The 18,466-nt window shown below is 40.5% G+C and overlaps 2 protein-coding genes across 2 annotated transcripts in view; one reads left to right on the top strand and one right to left on the bottom strand.

The window, feature by feature from the left end:
- Window positions 1-4,343: 4,343 nt before the first annotated feature.
- LRRC34 (leucine rich repeat containing 34) lies at window positions 4,344-13,630 on the bottom strand. The gene is made up of 10 exons (XM_010080133.1): window positions 13,515-13,630; window positions 12,497-12,621; window positions 12,280-12,344; window positions 11,466-11,549; window positions 9,830-9,958; window positions 8,354-8,449; window positions 6,636-6,790; window positions 6,385-6,540; window positions 4,824-4,950; window positions 4,344-4,547 (listed from the first exon to the last, which is right to left on the bottom strand). Exons 1-10 carry the CDS (start codon window positions 13,628-13,630, stop codon window positions 4,344-4,346), a joined length of 1,257 nt encoding a protein of 418 aa, XP_010078435.1.
- Window positions 13,631-15,157: 1,527 nt separating this feature from the next.
- The window catches only part of LRRIQ4 (leucine-rich repeats and IQ motif containing 4), a 4,625-nt gene continuing 1,316 nt past the window's right edge, over window positions 15,158-18,466 (top strand). The window contains exons 1-3 of the mRNA XM_010080136.1: window positions 15,158-16,264; window positions 17,185-17,358; window positions 17,687-17,825. Coding sequence (XP_010078438.1) covers window positions 15,158-16,264; window positions 17,185-17,358; window positions 17,687-17,825 — 1,420 coding nt within the window. The remainder of the gene's footprint in view (window positions 16,265-17,184; window positions 17,359-17,686; window positions 17,826-18,466) is intronic.

Below are 18,466 nucleotides of genomic sequence, written 5' to 3'. Positions count from 1 at the left end.
TATATATAAATATTTGTAGGTGTGTTCAGGCTGGGTGCTATGGGACCTGAAGAAGCAGGTCTTTACTGTACCTTTTGCCAATAGATGCATGGAAATCAGCTGCACATGTTAATTCCTAGGCTTAAGGATTCTGACTTCATTTTGGAGGTACAAGGTTTATAACAGTATTGATAATTTCTGTACAGGATTAATATGGGAAAGCATGGAATCTTTTTAGGCAGACATCTCCTTCTTGAGACCTACCTGCAAAATGAAAGAGGGAATTTTAATAATTCCGTTAGCAGTACTTTAGAGAAAACAACATGATTTGTCACACCGATGTTTCAGTACTGTTTCAGTCGGTTTTGCACTGAAGTTGGTGCGAGTTTTGCCAGAATGGCATCTAGAAATTTCTCAATTGGCTGTTCAGAAATGTTTACATGAGAACAGCTCCTTGTATGACACTTGCTTCCAAATGTGTGCCTAACTGTGGGCACAAAGCATGACAACTTTTCTGAAATCATGTGTTTCAAAAAAACAACATCAAGCATGGACAAGTCCCATGTTAAGTATTTCAGAGCTGGGATCTTGGAGAGGCTATTGATAAGCCTTGCAGAATTAAGTTCAGATAAGGACTAATAACTGATTTTTTGGTTAAATTATTTTTAAAGTATCTTTCATGTATATACAATTTTCCTCTGTTATTTGTATATAGCTCAACTCTCAATTTTATAATCCCATGGGAAGGGAGGGGATTGTACAGATTTAGCCTGAAGTGTTTTATGTTAGACTTTAATAAACTTGTTTTGTAATTTTCCCTCACCTCGTGTCTCCTGTTTATAACTGCAAGGGGTAGCAACAAAAGAAGGAGGGAAGCAGTCTAATATAACCACCACCAAAGCACCCTGTCAGAAGGACGCACAGTAGCCCCTTGCACAGCCTACTAACACCATGAGGATTACTACATTTTCTTCTCAGCAGTAAACACACCTGATTTTTCTCATACAAGATATTTTGGGTCTGTTCAAACTAAATTAAACAAAAAACTTCATTCTAAATACAATCCAGTATAATGACTCTTAGGTTATTTTTTTTCCACTTGTTTCAAGGCTTTTTTGGGGGGCGGGTAGTTGGTTTTGGAGTTTGTTGGCTTTTTAGAGTGCTTTGAAGATCTACTTTTATGCTAAAGTAGATATTCAGTGAATTTCTTTATCAGAATTTGCGTCTTATTTTTGCTAGATGCTTTAATTTTACAGACGGTGTATGGTGGCTAGAGCACACAGCAGGATTTAGGGGACCTGCGCTGTACCACTGGCCTGCTGGATCAGTCATTTCCTTCCCTTTAAATTAGGGCAAAAATGCTCCCTTTCAGCAGGGTACTGTGAGTTCTGGAAGCTGAAACAGTGGTTTACGGAACAGGATTATGCTTGCTTTTGCTACTAGAATAACTATGTAAATTCTCTCATTCCAAAGAACACAAGGTATGTCTTTTGAGAATTTCAAGGTTTAGTTTTCAGAGAAAGGAAAGCAATAAATGTCTCTGGCATAGGCCTCTTTAAACAGTACAGGTTTCTGGATAAATAATTATATGCGTTTGCAGGAAGCTGTTTATACCTGATTCAGTAGGGATTACTCTCCAGCCCTTTCTTACAAAGGAATATCAAAGTAAACTATAACACGAGCTATTTTTATGGATATTGTCAATAATGCTTGGCCCAGAAGAGCACTCTGCATCTTGCTGTTAAACAAGGGTTCAAAATATTCTTACTCTATCTGAACACATACACTAACACTTTTGAAAGTAGATGCCATTTATCTTGTTGTATTTTGTGTATAGTATTGTTGCAATCTTCCCACATCTACTAAAATACTGCTGTTGGAACTGACTTGGTAGATTTGGTTCCCTGTTACCACAGCAGATTATCATCTTAGTATGATGTCATTCATACAGGTAAATTAAGACTTAATTTGGGCCATGAAATTAGCCTGAGCTTCATATAAAGGACAAGGGAAAGAAAGCTATATGGAAAAAATATACCTTGATCTGAATCCCGTAGTGGTCTTTCTGGCAAGAAATGCTATAATTTATGTTTCAGTAGTGAGAGTACTCTCTTTAGACTCTGAGTATAACCTGCAATGCTCCAGAGCAGCAGCACTCAAAAAATATCAACTTTGATAATACAGGCTTATCTAACTTTTAAAAAACTTACACATTTTCATAGCGTGCAGATTCTTCTCCAACAGTCACATTCAGTGTATCCTCACCATTAGTTCTTGTTGCTCTGTTCTTTGGTTCAACAACAGTTAAATTAGAAGCTCCTCTCTGGAACAGGGTTTTCACAGTGTGACAAATGGAATTCATGCTTAATGAGATGGCTGACAGTTAAGATGTCCCTGTGCAGGCCATGAAGATAATTTATTTCTGGTCTCCTGCTCTGCCCTCACTTTTTGGGTGTCACATCTCTTAAGCTATTCTGTGAGGAGAACACAGGGGAACTCCTGGTCTGGAGAGTGAAGAAAACTTGATTGGGTCTCAAACACTTTATCAGGCAAGAAGTTGAGTGGGCAGAGAGAGACCTCCACATAAATCTGTGTGTAGTAGAACAAACATACCAGCCCTGGGGGCTTACCTCTACATCCTCTTACAATGCTAAGTGCTTTTTGGACCAACAGAGCCTGACTAATCTGGGGAGGGACCCCAACACTTAAACAGCTATTGGTACCACTTTGGTCATCTTGGTAAGCGGTATCCATACATCTCCCTGTTTCTACACTACCACTGTCTTAATACAGAATCAGAACATCAGCAGTTACATCCCTGCTTCTTAGGTATTATTGTTAACATTACTTTATCTTTTTCCCGTCATACTTAGACCTCATGGGTCTTTTGCCTGTGTGCACATACATTCAGGGATTATTCTGTTGCTTACTCTCTACTAATTTTTAACAGGCACATTTAGGCACGCACAAGATTGCACTAGTGAAAGCTGTCCTCTGCTGTCCTATTTGGTGACTTTCTATTTAGGAGCATAGATCTAGTCACTACTACAGGTATGAAGAGAGTGGGTGTACAAAGGAAATAAGCTGAGTGATTTTCAAACTTCTAAGAAGTCTGTATCCAAACCATTAAAAATTTTTTAACTACCATATATGCATATGTTGTCTTTTTCATGTATAGGAGCTGCCAAATGGCTATAATGATATAACTTTTTAAACAGTTTTCAAAAGACAGGAAGAAATAATGAAACCAAGTTTGGTGTTTTTCATTTGTAGTACAAGAAACAAGTATGCAACACAAGTTAATCAAAATACCATTTATATACCAGTAAACTAGGTTCACTAGCTTTCAAGTTTCAGCATTATAGTGGCTTAACGCTTAAGTTAATTTAAATTGGTTTAAAAAAAAGAAGTTGTCATTCTTGGATAAAGATCAAAGATGCCATTACTAAGTAAAATAAGAGAGTACACAGAGCACAATAGCAACAACTGGGTTTACCCAAACCTCTTTCAGCTTCAACAGGAACTTCTTTCTGCAGCATATCTGACTTGCTGTCAAGCAAAGCTGCTGCCCAGCAGCAGTTCTGGGTGTAAGTTTTTGTCAGGTTGCTCTGCCTGGCTGTACTCCAGCTTGCAGCGATGCAATAACATTACCTGTGGGCTCTCCCTGCCACATGGAAACCTGACTGCAGAGACCACAGGAACAGCAACAACAGCTCTTCCTCTGCAGCTGTCATGTGGAAGAGGACACTGTGGTCATGATACTCCATCCATAGGTTCTGCTGCTACTCTGAACCAGCCCCTGCATCTTTTTTGAATAAGAAACACTTGATAAAAATCCTGATCTGAGAAGGTCTCCTAAACAAAGCAGACTAGTTTAGCTGCTAGGAGTTCAATTCATGCATCTGCACTGCTGCAGTCTAAACTGTTCACGTGCTTCTGGTCAGTGACTGTTCTACTCCCTGTTACTGCTGAGAATACCTACTGTCACTCTTAGTGCGCTATGCTGTGATGAAAACATTTTCCTCTTAGCATGTTATTGCGCCAAATTCATCTGTCACCTGGGAACTTTGGAACTACAGCTAATGATAAGGCAAAGGAGACAGCATGCAATAAAAACAACTGCAGCAAAATTAATGCATTTTTGTATTAATAGTCTTTTAATAACTTGGGTGTTTTTAAAAACAAATGTCATGGTCACTGGTTCAATATTTTACTTCTAATGCCACTTCAAGTGGTTTTAGATTCCTCTAGATCAAAAACCCTGAAGAAATAATATGCAGCAAGTTTGATACTGATATAATCTATTTTGCTAGAAACAAGAGAGGAAGACCAAGCATACGGAGTGCAGAAAGCTGCTGCCTCACTCACAAATATTCTGACACCGTAACAATTGCCAGACTGGCATTAGCGTCTTTGTTTGTCTCCTTCCCATAACTTGGTACCCAGTAGTAATGCTTCTTAAGGCCATGGGAGAGCTCTGCAAGGTCAATGTGCCCATCCACTTTATATGGTTCCACATCTGTACAATTAGGTTTCAAGCGGCCCGTCTGAATTAATTCTGAAAATGCCTGAAATGAATAAGAACAAGACTCTTGACATATAATACTCTACTCAGACTGCAGTGAAAGCTCTAGAAGATAACACACAATAGGCGAGTACTTTATCATTTCAGTATGCTGATGTCCAGTGAGTCTCATTACAGTACCACCATATTATAATTACTTAAAAAAATATATAGTAAATCAGGTATCTTGTTCACTAATTGCTGTAGTCTTTCCACTGATTGTAAAAACAAACAAAAAAAACCCCAACCCTCTTACAAGAGTTCAGAAGTAAACACTTACCACACAGGTGGCTTCATCAAATTTGTTCTTCCAAATGTAAATATAGGAAAGTTTCATGTTTGTTTTCATTGCATCTGAAAGAGCTACAAGTCCTTTGCCACTTATATTGTTGCTTACTACTGACAACCTAATAAACAGAAAATAGTTATGCAAATGTATGCCAACCCATGGAATTCTGATCTCCTAGTTAACCCTAAGAGTTTAACTATGATTTATTCTTATTTTATATTTTATCATTATATAGCATTTATCACATAAGTATATTGACATTTTATATTTGTTATTAAGAATATAATTATTTATATCAAGTCCAGTTGTACTATAAAATCTTTTTCAGGTTGCTAAAGCCAGTTTGGACTATGGACTTGTACTATTTCTCAAGGCATTTCCACGACTCGTGCAGCCAGGTTGCTCACTATTCAGTTCTTCAGTGTCAGTGACTTACTGCGTGGTGGCCAGGTCTCATCTCCAGTCTGCTTTGAAGCCTGAGCGTTGGCACTTATCCAGGCTAAGCTTTGATCTTTGTGGAGTGGCGGTTATTTTTATATTAGTGAACCTGGAAGGCTTTCAGAGGCACCTAGCAGCCGCCACCTCCTCAGTCTGCTACTTAAAACTAATGGCTTCAGGTAACACTTTTGATCAGCTTTTACATCCTGCTGGCACACGGTTTAATGCTGGCTGCAAAATACACCCTGATGGAGAGATTACAGCTCTTGTGGGTTCACCCAGAAGCTAACTCAAACAGAGGATTTTGTTAAGTGTTGAAGATCAGAATCAACAAATATAGTGCCTTATCCCTGCATAAAATATAATTATCTTAAAATTCTGAAGCCATACAGCTCTTTTTTTTCGCTTGTGCGCCATAGGGACCTACACTTTAAAGATGCAAAAAGAACTAACGAGATCTAATTGCCTTCCCACACACACACTCCCCTTAGAATGACTGTAAAAGCTGTGAATCACATGTTAAGATGAACCACTACAAAACCCATCTAAGCATCAACCCAAAAAACCCTGAAATAGAAGAACAAACATATGTCAGGCCACACAGCAATGGATACAAGATTGGAGAGAAAAAAAAAAAAAAAAGTTATGAGTAGGCCTGGCAGTGTGGGAAGGTGAACATGTGGCATTAGCATGGGGACTGAATGGCATGTCTTGGCCTAGTGTTTTACTGCTTCAGCTCACATGAAGGTACAGGGGACTTCATTCAGTAACCAAACGTTCTGTCTGAAATGTGTTAGTATGTCCTGAGAGGTGTCCAGCTGCAGGGCTCTGGCAGGACCTGGGGCTCACCTGCAGCACCCCAGGATGTCTCACAGGGCAGGAGATGCCTGTGCTTAGCAAAGGAATCCCACCCAGTCTGTCACTCACATGGCTTTTTTCTTGAGAAGTAAAAAATGGACCAAAAAGTTTGGAACTTCCTGACTTTTCTATTTTGATTAACATCAAAGCACACAGCACAGAGCTTTGATGTCAGTTCAGCCACTGCAAAGTCCAAGTGTCTCATGCTCTGAGTCATTACACCTGCAGTCTTTGGGGAAGTTGTGTAAATACTTACGCCTGAAGAGTCCTGTTGTACCAAGCCAAGGCTTCACTCAGGTAGACGGCTCCATCATCTTCTATTCGGTTTGCACTCAGATCTAGGATTTCCAGGGTTTGGTTCTGCTTTAGTAGTTCTCCCAAAAATTTTACACCATCACAGGTTATTTTATTACTGAAAGAGAAATGCACACTTTTTTTTTTAAAAAAAAAAGGTGCAAAGAAAATGAGTTTCTAATGTTAATCAGTGCTATGTCACATAACTCTTACCAGCTAAGATCAAGGTATCTCAGGCTGGAGTTTTCATACAATGCCTCACACAGTCGCTCTACACCAAAGTTTTTCATTTCGTGCTTACACAAATGTAGTTCCACAAGAGAAGAGTTATTTTTCAACATCAGAGCTACACGAACTGTGGTCTCTTCCTAAAAACATACACTCAGTTTTATTAAGCTGTACTTCAGGATAAAATATGGTCTTGTTTCAGTAAAAAGGAGATGCACAACTAACAGCAAGATTTGGTCATCAGAAGTGTGCCATTTTGTATATGGTATTAAAAATAGCCAGGAAACAATATATTATGATAACACTGAAAATTAAAAAAAAAATTAAAAAAATATCAAAAAGATCTTTGCAGATTTACAGTACTATATACATCCCTGCAAATATGAGAAACATCAATGTTTGAATCATTATGTCCAGTCAGTTTTCCTCCCAGTCATTGCTCTTAAAAAACTGAATGTTTGAGTCAGTCTTCACTAACATTTAAAGTATTTTGTCATGATGCTAATCTATTACTTCATTAAAAGAAACAGGATTGCTATGGGGAAAAAAAAATAAGTCCTGTCACTGTAAGACAAAGTAAGTTCATTTTGAAGTTGCCACATTTAGTTATGAAAATAACTGAGTATTCTGAGTAAAAAATAAGGCAACAACCCAGAGGCTTCAGAAAATGCTAAGAGCTGAAGGTGGGAACAATGGCAAATAGAGTCTCCCTCAGATACAGACCAGGCCCTTAGTGGCCTATTATTTTCAATAGCAGTAGGTTAAATTTACTCCTAAAACTGGGTTTAGGCAGATCACACTGTTCTAGTAGAAAAGACACAACTATGATCTGTTTGAACTGTTAAATTCACTTGTGGGAATTTAAGATCTGGCCTTTGTGACAGTTTAATTTCGTTATCCTGCCATCAGAATGTGGTACCTATCTCAGACATCTGACAACTGCTGCCCAGTCCGAGGAAACCACCACCACAACCAGCTCTACAGCCAAGACAGCTGCATGCCTGCGAGCAAAGCCCGCAGCACTGTGCCCTGTACACATCCAGCTGCCTGGCCTGTGGCGTTGCTCCCAGCAAACACTGCCTTTGCAGTTCTCTTTTCAGTGCTCGATTGTTTTGGAGGGTTTGTGTCTTTGTTTTGGATAACAAATGCATCATAGGTTTTACATTGATGAGGTTCATTCACTTGTTAAATTCATGCTCCAAGTTCACATAGCGAAACAACAAAACCACCCAGCACAGTGAATCTGGCATATGTCTTTCTTCTTTAGGCTGTGGGCTCTGGCAATTGTCCCTGTATAGCACTGCTCTGATAAACAACAGTCTTTTGTTCTTTTCCTCATTTCCTGCTAAACAGCATTTCTCCCTCAATTTGCTGAACACCACATGAACCTCTGCACGCTGTAACAGCAGAAGGAATACCTGGTTCACATATACGGAGCCATCTCCATTAGCCCATTATTTAACAAATGCATGTGTACCAAGAAAGAAATTTTTTAAAAATTAATCTTCTTGTTAAACAGGGGCAGCCCGCGACTGCACAAAACTTGGCACAGAAAGAGAAAACTAATATTTCTGCAACTATTTACTTCACTTTGTAGGGTAACCCAGAGAGCTGTGTAGTTCAGCTGTCCATAAACACATCAGTACTGACTTTACTTACGCTTCTGTCTTTGCCTGAGCTGACACTGCAGTCTACTTACATACCTGTTGGCTGTATAGTAAAGGACGATTTAGGTTTACTGCTTTGACTGATTTGTTCTGAGTCAGGGCTGTTGTTATTGCTATTAGACACCGCGTACCCTGGAAAGGAAAATAAACTCTTTAGAGAAACCTGTTCAATGTATAGATCAAGCTACTGAATTACCACGACTTCTTAGAATTGATTGTCAGAAGATCAAAAACATCTAATGGGTTCAGATTGGAAATACTATTATTTCTGCCTCCATGTACTCTGGAGAGATGCAAGTGCAGTAGGCAAGTGCTTACAGACACATAAGGTATTTTCTCATAATATCAATGCCAACTCCCTGTAGAATAATAGGAGTGGAATTAGACAAAGAAGTACAAATGACTCGGAAATTTGGCAATTCAGAAAATAAAAAGCAAGAATAATGCATCTCACAGATACTTGCCCATTTAATTGATCCTGTATTTTGGTTTTCCTGATTAATGAAGCAGAAACAGCTTGTGCGTGTTCCCTGAGGTCTTTGGCAAAAGTATTAGCTAACATTTATCCACTAGGTGAATGATGTGGTACAGAGAAGTGAGTGTCTAGAATACAGGCCAATTTGGATTTTTTTAATTTCCTTCTAGTTTTCTCACTAATTTATATTTGTGTTACTTTCCAATTAGGCTGGTCTACACCCAAGGCCATTTAATTTTAAACCAACTCTCTATAAACTCCCTACCAAGCATAAACATATTAAGCTTCTAAATAAATCCTACACTGGCTACTCTTTCCTTGTTTATGTATTAATAACATCCTTCACACTTTGAGAGGTATTCCCCCTTCTAGTTTAGGACCAAATTCTGTAATTCCAGCAAACAAATATAAGTTTTTAAAAGCCATCCACAGGCTTTTACCGGCTAGATGGGAAGCGCCCTACTTAATGCATTGACTCATTCCTACCCTCCTGCCTTTCCCTGTGCGCCGTATAAGAAGTCTCAGTGCCCGATTACAGGCAGGTTATCCAAGATCAAATTGTGTGCCCTTCTGCCCAAGTGAGCACTGTCGTGCTTATATCCTTCACGGACTGAGCTTTGATAGCAGCAACAGTGCTAAGGGACTGGGTGACTTTCAGGCGTTATGGCACTGCACACTTTAGAAGGAAAAGAACCTCCAGGGAATAAGAAGTCTTTTCTTCAATGTGAATTACACAGGACTTAGCACAACAAAAATGAACAGCAGAAACAAACCTTGGAAAATGTGAAAGCCAAGCACTTGAATTCCCAGGGACATAGTGGCTCTAATATATCAACAGTTATGACTTCACAGGTGTTTTATGCAACATGCCTTTCTAAGTACACATTGCAATATTATGTATTGTTGTACCTCCAGCTATCACAAAATGTAAAATCAATGACAACAGATGGCATTTCCCCTTAATTAAGCACTGCAGGACCTTTGTAATACCCTTGAAAGACTTATGTCACTGCTGATAATTTCACTGGGTTACTCACCATATCACAGTCTCCAAGATCCAGTTTCTCTAAGGTTGAATTAATTTGTAGCATTGAAGCAAAGAACATCCCACCTTTGTTTCCTATTTTGTTTCCAGTCATTCTCAAATACACAAGAGTTTCATTCCTCTAGACAAAATTTGAAACAAAACAAAACAATTCCTTTTAGATGGCCTGAAAAACAACACTGTCCTTTTCCCTGTGAATCTTGCTGGTTGTCAAAGACAAAACATCCCTCCAGGAGAATTGTGTCTAAGTGATAACACTGACTAAGCAGTTGGCTCAGGCTTCCCACAGTGGAATCAAACACACGAGAGTCTGGAAGCAAAACTTGAGTATTTGAAAACTTTTGTTTCTCACAAGTTCACAAATTTCACACTCATGAAAATAATCCAGGCAGTTATTTCTGCCTAAATTGGCAGCTGAAATGCAAATTATATCAAAACGGATTTAAATCTAGCAAGCATATTTTAAACAAGAATATAGTTTCCTGTATTTTTCATAGTCTTTTAAATCACATGACAAGTCAAAGCTCAGTGAAGCCAGTTGCCTTCGGCAGGGCTACTTGGTACAGAGTCAAAACAGCATGGAAGTCTTTGCAGGACTGGAGACTTCACTAACAATATAAAGTTCTGATCAGAGGTCTAGAAAAGTCAGCATGTTTTCCCTCACCCTCCATAGAATTTCAATGGATATGAAATATCTAATTCACTGTTAAAGCCCTAAATGGAATGCAGAGTAGTTTTCTATTTTTAATTCCTCAGTACCACCAAAATCACTCATTACCAGAGATTATGATTGATCAAGTGATTAAAAACCAAGTAGTTTTGTGAGCAGCAGAGCTAACGAAGCCTGTTTTCATACGGATTTTCCGTCCTGGGTATCCCTTCCCCCACTGCAATATCTTGCTACAGCACCTCCTTCCCTCTCCGTCCCTCAGTAAAGCACCCCCTTCATCCCCAGGTCTCCCCAGGTTTGCTCAACAAACCCAGCAAACACTGCTGGGGGGCTGCATAAATAGTTGCTTGCAATCTACTGTACAACCTTAGTGTTTTGGAGGCCTGTCAATTTGAGTTGAAATCAGTTCAGAGTTCAAAGACTTTGAAGGAGGAAGAAAGAGCTCACGTGAGTTTCATTTCACAAACATAACAAATCTTACACACAAGCCTCATTTCCTTGGGAAACCACATTTAAAATAACAAACATGTTTTTATGCTGCTGCCGTGAGGCAAAGTTTTGAAAACATGCCTCAGGCATCTCAAATCAAGACAAGTAATGACATCAAGGTACAGGCAAACTGAATACATTTTTTGTTTTTTAAAAAAGGAGAAAACTGCTGGCATTATATAGCATCCCATAGCATAGCAATTTTCACACTGACAAATCCAGCTGTGATAGTTGTGATAATTAAGTGTTAGTGACCGCACAATGCAACTTTCTCCTGTGTGAAATCTGATTTCTGAAGTCTGCCTTGGGAAAAAAAGCAATCCCTGTGAAACAGCAAAATGCTGAATGGACTGAAGACAGAGGGCCCTTTCAGCCAGCTCTGATGTTGGCAGGACAGCTAGTACTGTTCATTAAAGGCAAAAATATCAAACTAGATGCCATTGTCTAAATCTCCTAGACAAATACTCACATGGAGTGCTCTTGCTATCAGCTCTGCTCCACTTGTGCCAATATCATTAAACATCAGGTTAAGGTACCGCAGAGTGGAGTTTTCCTTAGGAACAAACAAAGAAGAAATCAATAAGACTTTTTTCCAGAGCACACCTGCATTTTTCAAAAAGGAGATGCATCATGCACATACTTAAAACCTTTGTCCTTTGCGGCATTTCAGGCAGCCTCTGATGTGGCAAAGTAGTTAAAGAATACAAAGTACATCAGATGATGACAGAAAGGCAGAAAAACACGTAGTGTGCAGGTCCTCATGGGGCTTACAGACACCACCTAGGAACCTTGTGCTCAGCATGACCAAGCGAGGCAGGTGGTCAAGCTTAGATGCAGACCATGAACGTAATGGCCTTCCCTGAGCTCCAGGAACACATGCACTGAGTCTCAATTCACCATTTTCCATCTGTATTCCAATGCTTACAATGACAAAAAAAAAGCAGCATTAAAGTTTCCTATGTTTAGACCTACAAAAGACTAAGAGATGATAAAGTAAAACAAATGTCCTAGCACACTTGACACTACCATTACTTCCTTTGTTGAATTGAGCTGTAAACCTGAAAGTCCCATGGTTTATTACACCGTTCTTTCTTCAGGACACCCTAAGCCAACGGTTTTCTACCAGAAACTCCCCAGAGAATACAATCTGAGATTCTAGTGGGATGGATTTGTATGTGAAAGTCAAAATGAATGGAATTTTGCCAAACCAATGCATTCCTTATCTCCAATTTATCACAGATAAATATTATCATAGCCAAACAAATTACAAGTTCCTTTAGCACCTGGAGGAATGTTGCCATGTGCTTTACTCCAGCATCAGTCAATACATTAAACCGAAGATCTAAACCTGAAAAAGATGAAGAATGTGACTGATATGTTTCTACAATTAACTGATCTCTAAACAAAAAGAAATAAAGATGAATTAAGGCTGAAGTCAAGACTGCTTATGCTTTCTTACATTGGCACAGCAATGTCAAACATACATGAAAAAAAGCTTACCTGTGATAAATACAGTATTCTGTAATACAGAGACAAGAACTTGAAGATCATCACCTGTAACTCTCTGCACAGGCACCAGACGATTATTTCCAGCTATTTTTAGTGTGATCCCTTTTGTCCATCTGCTGTAACATAAAAATGCAAGCACATAGGGAGACTTAAAATTATATAGAAAAATGAATTCCTTCTCCAGATAAGAAGTGGATCCATGCTTGCCCTTGCTGATATGTTTGCATACAGTTAGCTGCTGCCACTACCTTTGGTAACACCATGATAGACAACATGATTCAAACTGCATCTGAGCACTGTCCTTTTTCATATTCTGAAGACACTGCACAGCTACAAGACCACACTTAGCACACATGCACAGAAAGCAGGAAGAAGGCAGATGGAAATAAAGACTGTCCTGGAAGCTACCTCATCATCTCCTTTTTACTTGTTCCCTTTCCTCTTTTTTAATCTATCCTGCCCTCAGAATCAAAACCTAACACAAACCATTTCACTACACTGTATTTTCTCAGGTTTTCTCTCCAAAGGAAAATTAACTTGACCCCAGGAGCATCCATGAGAAGAAGCCCTGCCTAGCCACATTATGAGAGAGAATTTGTGAGGTTAATACCTTGGCAGGATTTAGAGACAGTTCAGAGAAGTATTACCAGCTGGAAGCTTACTGGATGCAGCTGAGGCTTTATAAACTTGAGCGAGACAAAAGGAAGGGAGTTAAGATGACTAGACACTGGGTTTGGCTTCTTTAAGGGACACAAAGGCACCATCCTCTACATTTTTCACTTTTTTAAAAATTTCACTGCTTGTAAAGCTGCCCAGAAGGGATATATAGCTACAAACTTCTGCCAAGATGATGTCAAGATGAGCCAAACCAGAACTTCAGCAGTAAATGCTAAATATGATTTGTGTTTAAGCCTGAAACTGCATAAACTTTCTCATTGCTCAATTCCTCGTCCTGCAATCTTGTTTAAAGCTTTCAGAAACACCTGAAACATGGTGTTTGTTTCCTTACATTTTATCATTTTTGTCAGCTTCTTGAAGCACATGAGCAATGAAGCGGTTTTCAGGTTGGCCCAAGTTTTGGCAGGCTTGCACATAGTGCTGGTGAAAGTCTGGACGAACTGACATGACCTGCTGGAAAACAAAACAAACTGTTACTGGACCGTTAGGGCAGCCTAGCAACATCACCATGGTCCCAAGCCCTGTTGTGCTGGGCTCTGTGTACCAATAAAAATGGGCTTGGTCTGAAAAGGGTTACAACTCCTGGTATGCAGCACAAGAATAGTAGATAGATACAGAGAGACAGGAAAAGCATAAGGAAAATATGTGGATTTGTGGATGTGCTTCTGATCTGCCATCGCATAGGATCTGAGCTAATAGAGAATTAATATTCATACAGGCGAGTCCTTTTTCCCTGTAAAGCAGCTGGGTCCTTAACCTCCCCAGGCCTACCTGACCAGTCGACGCCTGCACCAAGGTCAGTAACGGTTGGTAACGGAGCCCGTTTCCAAGGAGGGTGTCCTGGGCCCCCACCGAGAGGGAGCAGGCAAAGGCAGCCAGGGTCTGCAGGGTGCTGAGCCCTCACCGCGGCAGAGGCCTGGCCGCATCTGTGGTGCCCAGCCTCTGCGGGAGGGGATGGGAGTTTCGTCAGCTCACCCACTGAGTATTTACTTAGCGGTCTGCGGTCTCTGAGGAGCCTTTGCAAAAATTTCCGTGGTTACAGGGATTAGCAGTTACTTCAAAGGTGCCTGTGCCGGTCCTTTCCACCAAATAAATCCTTCTAGCGACTTCACTGCTGCCCTTGTACGCGGGGTGGGTGGGCTGGGATCGCACACTCTCCTGTCCCACCATGTGGGGGGCTCAGAGCCGCGTACTGAACTTGGAGACAATAAAAAAGAAAATACCCTCATGCAACGTCTGAATTAGACTGGGCAGCCCAGCATGGCTCTCTCCCCATGGTGGTTCCTCCGTTCCTCTTCCTTGTCCTGGGGACACCTGGAAACAGCTCCTCTCTGGAAACGTGACATCCTCCCAGCACAGCTACAGCAGCAGAGAAAAGGGCACCAGGTGGGAGGTGACTGACAGCTGCCTCTTGACCTCCACTTTCTCTCTTGCCGTTCCTTAGATGCCAGCTGAAAGGTTTCTTCTGTGCAGACATTGGAGGTCACTGGGGTAGTCGCCCCTTCCTACCTCTTGCTCTTTCACTACCAGCAACAGTACAGCTTTGAGGGTTATCAAATAATCAGATTCACTAGCACCTCTCTGTCTCAGGAACCACTAAGTGTTACAGAAGAAGTTGCCGTATTTTTACTTGCCGTATTTTTACAGTAGGACTCTTCTAGTTTTACAGTCAGCATAGCTGAAGACAGATCTCAGTCAGTGTTTGTAAATATAGGCCTTCAGGACTCAAGGAGGTTGCTTCGTCCAGCTCCTGACTTCACAAGGTTACCCCCTGACCTTGGGTGTTGGTCCTGCTGTATGTGCTGCAGGATTTGCTCTCAATGAACACGAGCAGCTTTTTGCAGGGTTACAACTGAGACTAGAACATGCCCCTAAATGCTGAATTCTGACAGTATTTATTTAGCATAGGAAGGTCCTTGAGTACTATTGATTTTTAATTTTTTTCTCTTCTGAAATTAAAAATAAGGAGCAAAGATGTCTGAGTCTCAGCAGAGCCAGGAGGCCACCGCAGGGGACACACACTGCCCCGAAGCTGACTCTGTTGGTTTTGAGGATGACCATGATCAGACTGCAGAAGAAATACCAGTGAATGAAGCGCCAGAGGATGAAGCTCTTTCTCCCACACACATCACAGACAGGATATTTTTTATTGATTTAGCCAATAAACAATTGCGAACCGTCTTGCCAGAGGTCTTGAGCCTAGAATATCTGGAAGAGCTGCACATGGAAAAGAACCAGATTGTGAGCATCCCCAGAGACATCAATCGCCTGAGGCACTTGAAGATCCTCTACTTGGATCAGAATCACATACAGGACATATGTGAAGAACTGGGGGAGCTGAAACATCTTCGGAGCTTAGACTTAAGTTGCAATCCCCTCTCTTGTAGTTCACTGCCAGTTATCAGCAAGTTGCAGTCCCTTCGTCAGCTCAGGCTCTATAAAACAAACTTGCACGAAATCCCAGTGCAGTTCTGTGAATGCCTTCATCATGTTGAGCTGCTTGGCCTTTCTGACAATAACCTAAAGTGTCTGCCTAAAGAAATAGTGAACCTGACAAAACTCAAGGAAATTTACCTCCAAAAAAATAGACTTGAAAGTTTTCCCAAGGAGCTTTGTCATATTGCTAATTTAGAAATAATAGATCTGGAACAAAATCTAATCAGTCTCATCCCAGAAGAGGTAGGCTTTTTGACAAACTTAGTTAAGCTATTTTTAGCTTTTAATAACTTATCCTCCATTCCTCCTACACTGCAACACTGCCAGAAGCTGTCTGTGCTGGATCTGTCTCATAATCTCCTACACAAGCTTCCCCCAGGTTTGAAGCATCTCACTGAAATGAGAGTTCTCAGACTGTCTGCTAACAGCCTGGAGAAGTTCCCACGCCAGATCTGCTGCTGGCCATCCCTTTCCCATGTTTATCTGAGGAACACCCGACTGCACACAGTACCCAAGTCCATCACCAGATTAACCAGTGTCAAGATCCTAGATCTGAGTGAAAATTGCTTTGATGAGATTCCTAAAGGAATATGTGCTCTGAAAAATCTCGAAGTATTGGCCCTGGATGACAATCAGATACAGGAGGTATTTGTTCCCTTCTTTTCAGTTTTGTTTTATTGATACCTCCCTTTTGCAAAATCTAAGTTCTTCATTACAACCAAGTGCCACCTTTGAGAAGGTATGTTCCACCTGGTATGCACCTGAGCCTGGGTTACTCATTATCACTAACATCAGAGTATTCAGGCACGGAGAGAAAAGCAAAAATTTGGAAACACTGACCTTTGTGTGGAATCATAAAGATGAAATACTGACTGGAGGTACTGCTTCAGTCTTTTTGTGTCTTTTTTTCTGTGTACACTGGGAAATAAGAGCTGCATTTGCGTAGAATCAGTATGTCACAAACTGAAACAGAGCAGAGGGCAATTTAAAAATGGGTGTGATATTGTTAATGCCTTTAACACCATTAACATTTGGTGTTCATTTGATAATGAACAATTATGTACCCTAAAGCTGTACTATTATAAGTGTAACAATATTCCTGGACATGCTCATTTCAGGGCTCCTAATACACCTTCCTTTTTATATAATGCAATGCTTCTTTTCCAAGGAGATTTTCATTTGTGCAATTTTCTTCTTGAAGGTTACATTTACAGAAGGAGTAATCTATGCAAAAGAATCACTTTCAGATTTCATTCATTTAAATCACTCTCCCCCGCACAGTGCATACAAAGGAAATGAAGAAGCAGACTAATGTTTCTGCTAAGCAATAAAATTAACCCCCTAAGAAATCTTTCCAGCAGAGGAAACAACATGGCTTTCTTTTTTGCCAAAATTTCCACCATACTGTGAGGTATAATGTTATATTAATGAGCAGAATATTCTGTGTTCATCCATCAACAGTAATGCATCTCCACAACATGTTCCTAGAGATTTTTCCCTAGAAACAAAATCTCAAAGATTACTGTTTAATTGACATGACGTATCTTTTCAATGACTGTGTCTAGATACCTGTGGAGCTGAAAGAACTGACAAATTTGAAATGCCTTAACCTGTCTGAAAACCAATTCAGTATTTTTCCAAAGGAAATCTTTCTCCTGGAGTCATTAGAGAGATTGTACCTGGGACAAAATAAAGGAATTAAATTCACAAGTCTGCCAGAAGACATCAGCAAATTGCAGGTAGGAACAACAGAAGGGGGAAGATCTTGGTCTGCTGCAGCATGGCATTTCCATGGACTTCAGCTGCTCCCAAATGCAGGACTGGAGGTTCTCCTAATCTCTTTACATACATGGTGCAGCATCAGGCCAGGGCTGTCAGAACAGGAATAATATCAAAACTCAGTGTTTGAAAGTCATGTTGTCTCCGTGTGTTTACTAGTCATCCCAATGGTAGCTCAGTTTTTAAACCTTACTTTTGCACTTACTGATATTCTCTGTACATTGATTATATATCAAGCTAAGGAAAAAATTCTTTAATTATGAAAAGCTATGCACACATATTTTCCAGAATCTGCAAGAATTGCATATGGAGAATAATTGCTTGGAGTATCTGCCTGCAGCCATTGGCTCATTGACCCACTTGAAAATACTTGACTGTCGCAGCAATCTCCTTAAACAGCTTCCAGACTCTGTATGCGAAATACAAGGTGAAAAATAGTCTTTGTGTTTGTGGCCTTAAGTACCAGTAAGCATTTTGGAAGGAGGGAGAGAAGGGAAGGAAGGAATGCAGTGCATAGTTCAGGCCTATTATAAGGGAGCCAAATAGGATAAAAGTTAGGAACTGGGAAGGTGGGGGAAGCGCTGTGCCCAAGCGAAGAAGACAGGAGGTCCTCCCTGGTGACCCATCTCAACCTCAGGAGTCCAAGAAAAAGTCTGTTTCCCAGAGCTCAGCTCCAAGCAGCTCCCCTGATGTGAGAAGATCCACTGGGTCAGCACCAGTGACTCTGGGAGGGTGGTGAGGAACCAGATCTCTGGGGGGTGCTCCCCAGCCCAGCCTTCCCATCTTCTCCAGTTCATTGCATTTCTGTGTGCCTCAGTTCACTAGCCCTGTTGGTGTGCCAATTAGCAGGACTTTTGAAAGCTGGATTTGGCCACTTGGCTGCCAGGTGAATAGTCTTCACCTAGTGAAATGATAGGAGAGCCTGAGTCCCATCCTTCTACATTTTGGAGAAGACACTTAGAATTTTAAACGCTCTGGTGAGATGTTCAATACACACATTCATTACATGCACAGACTGAATTGTTTGTGCCTCATCCATGTGCTGTTTATGGGGAGCATGCAGGAATG

This window comes from Pterocles gutturalis, unplaced genomic scaffold, assembly GCF_000699245.1.
Source record: "Pterocles gutturalis isolate BGI_N339 unplaced genomic scaffold, ASM69924v1 scaffold19, whole genome shotgun sequence".
Taxonomy (NCBI): Eukaryota; Metazoa; Chordata; class Aves; order Pterocliformes; family Pteroclidae; genus Pterocles; species Pterocles gutturalis.
This window is presented reverse-complemented; position numbering and strand designations above follow the sequence as displayed.

Excerpts from the sequence above, each read along its gene's own strand:
- LRRC34 (XM_010080133.1), bottom strand. The coding sequence starts at position 13,630 with ATGTCAGTTCGTCCAGACTTTCACCAGCACTATGTGCAAGCCTGCCAA. Across the intron at positions 12,622-13,514 it reads GCTGACAAAAATGATAAAAT|CAGATGGACAAAAGGGATCA; the intron begins GTAAGGAAACAA and ends TTTATGTTACAG. Across the intron at positions 8,450-9,829 it reads ATCTTGGAGACTGTGATATG|GGTACGCGGTGTCTAATAGC; the intron begins GTGAGTAACCCA and ends TTTCCTTTCCAG.